This window comes from Octodon degus, unplaced genomic scaffold, assembly GCF_000260255.1.
Source record: "Octodon degus isolate 3935 unplaced genomic scaffold, OctDeg1.0 scaffold00017, whole genome shotgun sequence".
NCBI lineage: Eukaryota > Metazoa > Chordata > Mammalia > Rodentia > Octodontidae > Octodon > Octodon degus.
The window spans coordinates 13,640,997-13,651,108 of NW_004524593.1; the positions used below are offsets into that span (position 1 = coordinate 13,640,997).

Sequence of the window (10,112 nt, forward strand, 5' to 3'; positions counted from 1 at the left end):
AAAAAAAAAAAAAAAAAAAAAAAAAAAAAAAAAAAACCATAAATAAATAAGACACCCCTTCAGTATCTGCTCCTTGCAGATAGCTCCAGTCCAGGAGAGGAAGTTAATGGATAGGAACCAAAATAACAAAAAGCACATGCACTCCAGGCAATAAAAGAAGACAGGAGCAAGAAACAGCTGGCCAGTGACCTTGAACTGGGGAGCTTTCACCGGAGCTCAGAGGACAACAGGCTCTGCTCACAGAGGACCTGAAGAAAGGAGCTCAACTTCCAGCAAAGGGGATCGGGCACATTCAGACGCCCTCTCAACTGATGGGGAGATGGCACAGCTGATGTCACTCTGCCCCCCGGGCACTGCAGGGGGCACAGACAGTGCAGCCCCCTCCCCCCAACCCTGATGCCCTTCCCTCTCCATAGCTTTTCCTTCTGCCGTCCTACGGGGTCCCTGTTGCCTGTCACAGCATCTGGGCAGCCACATGCACTCATGTGACTGAGGGGCAGGCTCACTGCAGAGAGGGTTTGCGGCTCCTATGTGCACACTCTACTCAGAAAGCCCTCGGAGTGTGGGGCCCCCTCCCTCGCGCAGGCAGCCCAGCCCTTTGCTTAGCCCCTCTGCCTCCTGTGTGAGGAGGATGTCTGACCTTCATCCTCGCTTAGCCTTCCCTCAGGTAGCAAATACCTGAGATAAACCAATTCATAAAGACCAAAGGCTGCAATTTAGGAGAGGCCCCTTCATAACTGATGGGCCCTCCTGTTTCAGGGCCTTGGCAAGGAAAGCTGCTCAGCACAAGTGTGTGCCTGCTGACCTCACAGCCAGGCCAAGAAGGAGAGAGGACAGGGGCCCCAGTGACCTCAAGATCCCGCTGGGCTGATCGCATAGAGCTTCGGGCCCCACAGTAAGGATGGTGCCTAACACGCGCCTGGGGGAACGTGGAAGAGCCAAAGCTGACCGGACCTCTGCTGGAAGGCACCACCCCACCGCCTGGTGTACGGGCACCACCTACCCACTGAGCTGCGTTCTCCTGGTCCTCCTCGCCTCGCTGGCTCTCTCGACAGGAGCGTGGTGAGGGGCTCTCGGCCGACATCAGGGATGTCCGCTCATCACAAGCTTCTTCCTCGCTGTCAGAGGCCATGAACGTGAGCATGGCCCCACTTGGAAAGGGGGCACACCTGGAAAGGAGCACGGGGACCTCTGCCACTACCTTGGTGGAGGGCCAAGAAGAGGGCAGCCCCAACAAGCCCTTGAAATGCAGGCACCTAGGACGGCTGGAAAGCAGGAGTCCCCAGCAGCTACCACAGCGGCTGCGGCAGCCTGAGACTTGTGCCTCCCAAGCAGAGGCACTGGGGCCGCTGCAGACTGCCAGCATCTGTAAGCACGTATCTGTGGCATGACTGCTGCGTGTCAGACTGTGCTAGGCTCGGGGGGTGAAAAGAAAGAAACGCTCTGGCTGAACATGCAAAAGCACCCAGTGTGACAGACGATATAATCCACATGTTCATCAACAGGCACAAAAACACAATCTCGGAGCCTAAATTTCAGAGAATGGGTTGTTTTTAAGAATATCTGCTGGGTGGACAAGTGCTGTGGTGTATGGGGGAGGGGGTCTGACAGGCGACATCAAGGTAACCTACATCATCTCAAGGACAACCAAGACAGATCTGTGCTTACAAGGGTCATTCGGGCCACTCACTGCAAAAGGGTGGGCCGCAGTCCAGGGTGAGCAGAGCATGTGAGGCAGGCACCCGAGTGGGAGTGAGATATGGCGCCTGGGACAGCAGCATGCTGGACGAGAGCGGGGAATGGCTGTGACTCTGACCCCGGAAGCCGATGGAGGAGGCTGTCTACAAGGAGCCCGGGTCTGGGGTCTACGTGAAGGGAGATGGGAGCCATGGGTACAGCAGCAGCCACCAGCACCTGGGGACACTTTCAATGAGCCATCCAGCACTGGCAAGTGAGACAGGAAAGGCAGGACTATGCAGGGCCAGTGCTAAAGGGACCAGAGGAGCAAAGCCTGTCCTCAAGACCGCTGAGGGGTTCACATGAGGTTGCAACACAGCAACCCTCGTGGAAGCTGATGCAGCCCCAAGTCCAGAGGCACAGCCAGTTTCAAGGCTGGGGGCAGAGGGGCTTTACATGGGACAGAAGCTGAAAGTGTCTCAGAGACAGCATTCCTGTGAGTTACCTGATCTGCAAATGAAGCAGGCAGGGTTCTTCCACTAAGACAGCCAGTTTTGCTCTCCTGGTGACTGCCACTATTTTTGAAGAGAGCTACCCTGACTGCCCCGAGTTATTCCTAGGGACTTTAATAACTCCAGCCCACAGTGAAAGTCACCACACTGAGGCAACAGGCACCCTGATATCTCACGGGATTTTTAAGCAAGTAAGTTCCTCAGTCAGTACACCCTCCACATAGGACCTTGGGCAGGAACTGAGAGTAGCAGTGGGCAAGGTCAGGCAGGCGCCAGGAGGTGGGTGCAGGGACCAGGCACCGCTGGCGTTTAGAGGGCAGTCTGGCATCCAGGAGGACAGGACACAGTCTCAAAGGCTAGGAACATTTGCCAAGCGGGGACTGGAGGAGGTGGGTTGTTCTGGAAAGGGGTAACCACTCAGGCGGACACAGGGAGCCTGTAACCCACAAAACAGAACCCAGCCACACGGTTCCCCCACCAAAAGCCATGACAATGGCCAGCAGTCTTGTGTGGTAGAAGTGGGAAGCCTCACAGGTGAACCATCCCAGGGAGGGGCCAGGGACCTTGTCAGGTGTGGGAGCTTAGTTCACTAGAGGGGGCAGCCCAGGTGTCCTACAGAAGGCTGTGGACAGAAAGACACTGGACCACAGCAGGGTGAAGGCAAGGGCGGGCACCCCCATCCTCAGGTGGGACTGCTCAAGACCTGGCTCAGCCCAGGTCATAGGAGCCCAGTATGAGGGGACATGGCTTGCTGTGAGCCCCAGGAAGCCCCTAGCTTTAGCTTCTCTCTCTGCGAAGACAGAAACTAGCAGGCCAGGGTCCAGGAGAAGAGGCATGGCCTCACACAGTAAGCCCCAAAGACTGTAGGTGGGGCTGTAGACAGTGCTTGCTTAGCCTGTGCAAGGCCCTGGGTTGTTCCCAGAACCACAAAATAAAATGGGGCTGTGATTTTTTTTCAAGCTAAGTTCTCCATTTGGAAGAGCACCACAGATAGCTAACAAGCTTCTGTCTCTCCCTCGCCAGTCAGGGCTGTTGGTTCTGGGTATAAGTTAATCAGTTACCATCCCCCTCCTGGCCGTCTTGTACCTCTGGGTGCCTGTGACTTATCTCCTCAGCCACTGGAGGAGGGGGGCCGATCTGGGAGTCCTTGTCTCTGCGACATTATAGACTGTAGGACCCCCACCCCCAGCGTCGGCCACGTTTGCCCTTCAAACCCTGGAGGGCTGCAGTGCGCTGATCAGTGCGGCCCCCCCTAGACTCGCACATAGCAGTGTCCCCAGAAATGCATGAATGGAGAGCAAGGCTGCTGCCAGGAAGACAAAGGGCCTAACAGGCAGTGGCACAGAACAGCCAGGGACCTGGGGCATTTCTCCTTTCAGCAGCAAGAGCTAACAAGATGCTTCCAAGATAACACTTCTGCCTCAGCTTCCCTGATGTCTGTGAAGGACACACCGCGGAGGGTAAGTTGAAAGGAAGACAGTGATCTTTCTGTGTGACACAGCACTAGCCACCTGGTGACCACTGTCACTCGCCCTCACCAACCCATTACACAAGTCTGCTCTCACAACCTCACAGGTCCCTGGGGAGGAACATTATAAATCCCAGAAGCACACCCTGTAACCCACAAAACAGAACCCAGCCACACGGCCCCCTCACCAAAAGCCATACGCTGCCCAAGAAGATGCTCCTTCTTCCCACTTCTGAAAAGCCCCAAAGCCTCCCCTGAGCTGGGCCCAGGATGGAGAGGGCCTGGACTCCAGGCAAGCAGAGCAAAAGGGCACTGCAGCTCAGGAGGACCAGGGGGCACAGCTGGTCTTGGCTGGCAGGACAAGGGCACCATGCAATCATGGCCCATCAGCCTGATGGGCACAGGGTGACAGGTAAGAGGATCTCACTGGGTCCCGGAGCCCTCAGGCCAACTTAGCACAGGGAGACAAAGGGTCCCTCAGGATCTCTCAGGATCCCCAGGGCTCCAGGGCACCAAGCTGGCTGTGGTGGGCATCCCCTATGGAGCCCTTAGCAGGCACTGAGCCTGAGAACCTCAGCCTGGTTTTACAGCCAAGGAAACAGAGGTTTGAAAATGGATCAAACTTCTTGCGGGGAGGTGCTGGTGCTGGGGACTAGCTCGGCCTTATCATCCCCAGTGCTGCAAAACGTAAAAAGTAGCCAAGTCAAGGTCACCCTGGGCCTAGATAGCCTCTTTCCAGGCTCTTCAACACCATGCTAGGTTGTGTACTAAAAACGCAGAGCCCTGGGTTCCACCCTGACACTGGGCATTGGGCTCTACAACTGAGGCAGCCCCTGGTGACTGGTTGTGTGGCGCCCGCCAGGCTGCAGGCCAAGGCCAGACATCCCCACTGCCGGGCACCCAGGGACTGTGGAGTTGGGGAGTGAAGGGTTGAACAGCCCATTCAGGGCACCCAGTCTGCTCAGACGGCAGGTGGGGAGAAAGAAGGGGCGAAGGTTCTGAGCACCAAAGCTCTCGGGCTGAAAAAGCCTCCAACACCTGCTCTGAAGCAGCAGCGGCTGCACAGACCAGACCCAAAGCAGGAAAGCTAAACCCTGAAAAGAGTAACCCCTTCTGATCCTGAAATGCTACTTCTCAGAATCTATCCTAGGATAATATGGAAAGATTCACATAAAAATGTGTCTCACCATCCCTGAAGAACTGCGAAGGAAAAGTGAGTGAACAGCAGGCCAAAAGTACGAAATGGGAAATCCCAGAAAGCATACTCCACTGAAGCAACTTCTGTTACAGCATGCTGTTGTAATTGCTCTACTATTAGTTATTACTGTCCACCGCAGACGTGGATATACAGGAAAAGGCATACAGACACGGTTTAGATTATCCAGGGGTCCAGGCATCCGCTGGGGGGCTTGGCATGTACCGTCCTCACATTGGATGGGGACCATGAAAAACCTCACTTCAAAAGGTATTCAACAAGATCTAAAGAACTACCATGGTAAATTTAACAGAATAGAAAACTTCACATAATCATCTGAATTTTAAGGTATGTGTATACAAAAAAGCGGCACACACTATTACAAAATATTAAAGGTGGTTACCTTTGCACTGGCAGACTTGCAGAGGATTTTCACTTTGTATTTTTCAACACTTCTCAACATGTGTACAATAGAAATGGACTGCATGTTCAGTTTTGTAAGGCTACAAGTCCTTAAAGGAAAGAACTAAACATCAGCCCTCGGCTTTCTTCTACCCTTGACTTTGTCTTCCCGAATCCCCTGCCTGCACTAAGGGACAGATGGTGATCCTTGCAGCCACTCTGACATTTCCTCCCCAGTCCCTGCCATTTACCAGGCTCCAGAAGGGCGCTGGGGTGGGTCCTTTCTCTTCTTTGAATCCCTAAGAGCAGGCTCTGCAAGGCTTCTCAGTCACTACTGACTCTGATGGCGCAGAAATCCTTGGAAGGAAAAACCACCAGCCAAATGTGTCCAGATAAACAACTCTGCTGGACGTGCGTCCCAGCCTGGGGCAGTGACGCACAGAACTCCCGAGAGCCAAGCAGGCAGGTGGGGCGGGGCTCTCCAGCCCTGATATCAAACCCAGTCCACAGCAGCAACCAGCTCTCCCACCCAGCCCTCCTCTGGAGGGCACCACAGGGAGATGCTGGAGAACGATGCAGGTAGCTAAGGCAGCCTCTGAAGAGGAAACACAAACCTCCAGAGAAACCCGGCTGCTCCCCTTACACAGCAGAATGGAGTGGACACGCTTGTGGGCCAGCCCCGGGGACTGTGACCCAAAGAAGTTCCCCAGCACACTGGTGTCAGCAGTTCCCATGATTATTACAGAAACCTGGTGACCTCATTTCCTTCACCTTCTTTTCATTGCAGAGAAAAGCAACGGTTTGACCTGAACACAGAAAGCCAGCAGCGTTGGGTAGGAAATGGATTTGACAATGCCATAGCAAACCCCAGTGCCTCCTGGGAAATGATGGCCTAAGAGCAAACTAGGAATGAGTGCTCTTCCTGTGAACACTTGGGTCTGCAGGGGCTGGGACACCAGGCTGCTTACTCACACGGGCCAGCTAAACAATGCACCCCAGCTTTCACAGAGGGAGCACAGGTTTTCAGCAGGCTGCATTCAGTGGTCACAGGCATGGCTACTCCTATAATGCCATGGCTCCTAGGAAGTCCGACAGTCTTCCTCCACACTAAGGTAGGCTTGCTAAGGTCAGGGACACCCTGAGAAATCCTACAGCTTCCCCACCCACCAGTCCTCCACCCCTGAGCACCTCACTGTGTATGTGGCCCCTGCTGACCTCTGTCAGTCCATCCATCTCAGCCTCTACCAGACACACCCCACTTGCTGGATGGCGCTCCCTAGCCCTGGGAGGTGACCTCAGCCAGAGTCCCACAAGTCCTAAGCAGTCCCACAAGTATCACCCCCTTCCTCAAACCACAGGCCCCAGAGATCTGAGTACGGGGCCTCCTAAACCTTGGCCAGGCTCTCTTAAGCTCCATGGCTCCTTCCTACTCAAAAGCCTGGTCAGACCAATTCTTTCCCTTCTGAAGGAGCCTGGGAAAGAAGTTTGAGAGAAAAGTGGCAGAGGGAGCCCTAACATGCCAGCCTCAAACAGGACCTAGAAGTTTTCTTATTTTTTTTTTTTTTTAAACCGGGGATTGAACTCAGGCCCTTGTGCTTGCCAGAGAAGCACTTATTCCACTGAGCCATCTCCCCAGCCCCTCTTCTTTAATTTTTATGTATTTGGTACAGGGTCTTACTATGCAGCTTGATCCTCCTGTTCTCAGCCAGTGCAGCACGTGGTGCCCAGGACTGAACTGTGGTCCCTGGGCTTGCCTAAGCAGGTGCTTAGTCTGCTGAGCTATCTCACCAGCCCATTTTTCTTATTTTAAATAAGAAGGAGTTCCAAGCAGAGGCTCTGGAGGCTAGCAAGTCACTACTTGTATGACTTGAACCACATACTCCCTGGCTGCAGGGCCTGGAACCATTTAACCCGACAAGGCCCATTTCCTCCTCTGTGAAAGGCCGATGAGGCTGGCACACAAGAGATGACTGTGAAAACTAGAGACACTGTGTGCAGTGTCCCACCCTTATGGAGGGACAATAAATGGAGGGCAAAAGAGTGAGGGGTTACAGAAGCAGCTGGCACCCCCTTAGAAAGCGGGCGTCTGCTGAGCCACCAGACACAGGAGCCGGCTGCTGAGCCAGGCCCTGGGGAGCGATCCTGTTTCCCTCAGGCCCAGCCCACCATTCCATCTCAGACAGGGCACTTCCACGAGACGATGTCAAAGCGAGAAAGACCTTAAAGGCCATTTGGTCAGCGCTCTATTTTATAGTCATGGAAACCGCACCCCAGAGGGCTTTATTGTGAAGGCCCTGTGACCAAAGCTCTTGTTACACCACAGGTCTTCCAAGTGCTCACTGAGGAGCCATCCCTGCCCACTTAGCCCTGCATGGCTCACACTCACAGGAGCCAGGGCCCTGGCCCCACAGGCCACCTGCACCACACGTTCCTGTTCGCAAGGCCGAGGGCAGGGGTATGGTGACAGCACCCCAGTCCAGGCCAGCTAAAGTCTCTCCTGTCCCCCACCTGGCCCAGCCAAGGCTCCCCATGTTCTCTGTGTGGCAGGTCTGCACAGCATGGCAGGGAGAGGAGGGAGGTGTCCACCTATGGCCACGCGTGAGCAGATGGGCACCACTTCTGTGTGTGTGACAGCAAAATGGCTCACCTCATGGGCAGACAACAAAAGCGAAAGACACACAGGGGAAGGGGCTGGGTTGCACCACTCACTTCCCCCAAGGGCTCTCAGGCCTCCCACAAGGCCCTGGTAAAACTTTCCACTCCCTCCCCAGGGCACAGCTGCGTGGAACAAGCCCTTCCCAGAGGCCCTGGGGACCCTGCAGACCAAACAAAGCATGAACAGCTCCCTCACTGACAGGGCAACTCTCACGGTCACCAGAAGAAAACCAAGGCGCTTCATCTATAGCTTGCCTACTTCTGTGTTAATGGACGAATACACGCACGCACCTAGACAGCACCCAGGAAAGGGAATACAAGTGATTATCTCTGGGCTGCTGGCTAATGGATGACTTTTACATTTCTTCTGAAATTTTTAGAACACACAGACATTATTATCCCTTTAAAAAGAAGTTTCTGGCTAAGGCATACCAGAAAAGTGAGCACCCTTTAAATTTTTCTTCTGCTAGAACTTTAGAGAAGATAAACAGCAGCCTATTATCTCAATAAAGAGGCTACCAAACAAACACACATGTGGGCTCACCTAAAATTGTTTTCTCTACACATTCATGTGACAGTGACAATGCCAAGCCGGAGGGAGGGAAGGGGGGGCCCAACATTTGGTCTACAAGGCCTGACACCCTATCAGTGGGACTCCAAGGGTCACAAGCCCCTTCCAGGTGCTACAGTTGGGGACCAGATGACACCCTATGTTGAAACAGTTGCTCTCTTGTCCCCAACTAAAACAGAGTCCCAAACTCAAAGCAGCAGCTGAAAAACAGCCCAAGATGTTTTCATTAGGAACAAGCATGTGACCTACACACACAGCTTTGGTTTCTTTAGGGAAATAAATGAGGGTTTTTTTCTCTCTTCTTCTTCTTCTTCTTCTGGTTTCTCAGGAAGGTGGTAATGGAGACATCACAGAAACTTTCTGGGCAGCAGGGTAGAGACCCGGGTTTAGCTGAGTGCACCTGGGGTGCAGGAAAACGCAAACTATACCACCACACAGGCAGCTCTGTTCAAAGCCCAGCACTCACAGGCACTGACGCCACATAGGTGAACAACTGCTTAACCTCACAGGCCTCAGTTTTGCCTTTTGCAAAAGGATAGTACTGACGATTATCAGTGAGTTTCGTATGGTAACTATGTACAAAGCAACTTTTTACTATACATGGCCAACTCTTCAAACAAGGTACTCTATGCTCTTACTAACATCATAACTTAGAGGGCATGGTGGAGAAGTCTCTCCAGGGCAACCGTGCAGTGGGGCAGGAGCAGCCAGATAGTACTGTGGGAAGGGGCACCGGCGGACCATCTGCTCCTGCCAGCAGGCCCAGTGGGGGGCTGCCTCTGGCCAAACCCTTACTTTGTCATACACAGGGAACAAGGGGACACTAGATGCAATACCAAAGAGCAGCTTTCCTGCAAAGCCTGAACCTACCTCCATCCCATCCTACAGGGCCATCTCCTGCCCTGAAGTCAACATGTGAATCTGAGGGACAGCTCCAACCTGAAGCCAGGCCCCCTGGCCTCGTTTGCAGCGGGGATCAGAGCACACATCGGATGAGTATCTCAGGCTCCCTCCTAGCCAACTGCAGGCAGGGGAACTCAAAAGTTCACACACCTGCAGCAGCTTATGCAGACTGAGCCTTTAATTACTGCCAAAGGCCTGGCTGGCAGCTGAGAATCAGGTGTCTACAGAGAGGCCCACCAGGGCTCCAGGCAACCATCCTGGACGCTAGTCTGCAGTTGCCCCACAAAGGCTGCTCCTCCAGTGGCCAATGGGAATGCTGTTACTCCACGCCACCAGTTCGTATCTGTAAGTGGAAATTAAGCCACAGGCAAGGACACTGCATTCAGCCAGCAAGGAGCTGCGGTGGGGACAGCAGAGGCCAGGATCCTGGGTTCTACGCCCGCTTTGCCATCTCCTACCTGGGAGACCTTGGACGAAGTCACTTTAGCTCTGTGGACTCAGTTTCTTCATCAGTCGGATGCAGAATGGAGACCCACTTCTACCTTTGGGCTCCTTCAGCTTCCAACGCTGCAGTCCGGGCGGCTCCGCACAGCTGCAAACCCCAAATAAAAGAGCAAAGCTTGGCGGCGAGCTGGTCGGCCCGCAGCAGGCCCGGCTCGCACAAGCAGCGGGCGCCCGCCAGGCTCCGCTCGGCCCCGAGCGCGCGTGAGCGGCCCTTTCGCCGCTCGC

The 10,112-nt window shown here is 54.1% G+C and overlaps 1 protein-coding gene across 3 annotated transcripts in view; it reads right to left on the reverse strand.

Annotated features, from left to right (window-relative positions):
- Positions 1-10,097, reverse strand: part of Psen2 (presenilin 2) — a 21,662-nt gene extending 11,565 nt beyond the window's left edge. The window contains exons 1-2 of one of the 3 annotated variants that reach the window (XM_004626841.2): positions 9,842-10,097; positions 1,004-1,169 (exon numbers count right to left, since the gene is read on the reverse strand). In XM_004626841.2, coding sequence (XP_004626898.1) covers positions 1,004-1,144 — 141 coding nt within the window. In that variant the 5' untranslated portion in view covers positions 1,145-1,169; positions 9,842-10,097. Of the gene's footprint in view, positions 1-1,003; positions 1,170-4,844; positions 4,925-9,841 lie in introns of those variants that run through there. The other 2 variants (XM_004626840.2, XM_023710283.1) reach the window with 2 other exon arrangements.
- Between the last annotated feature and the right edge of the window lie 15 nt (positions 10,098-10,112).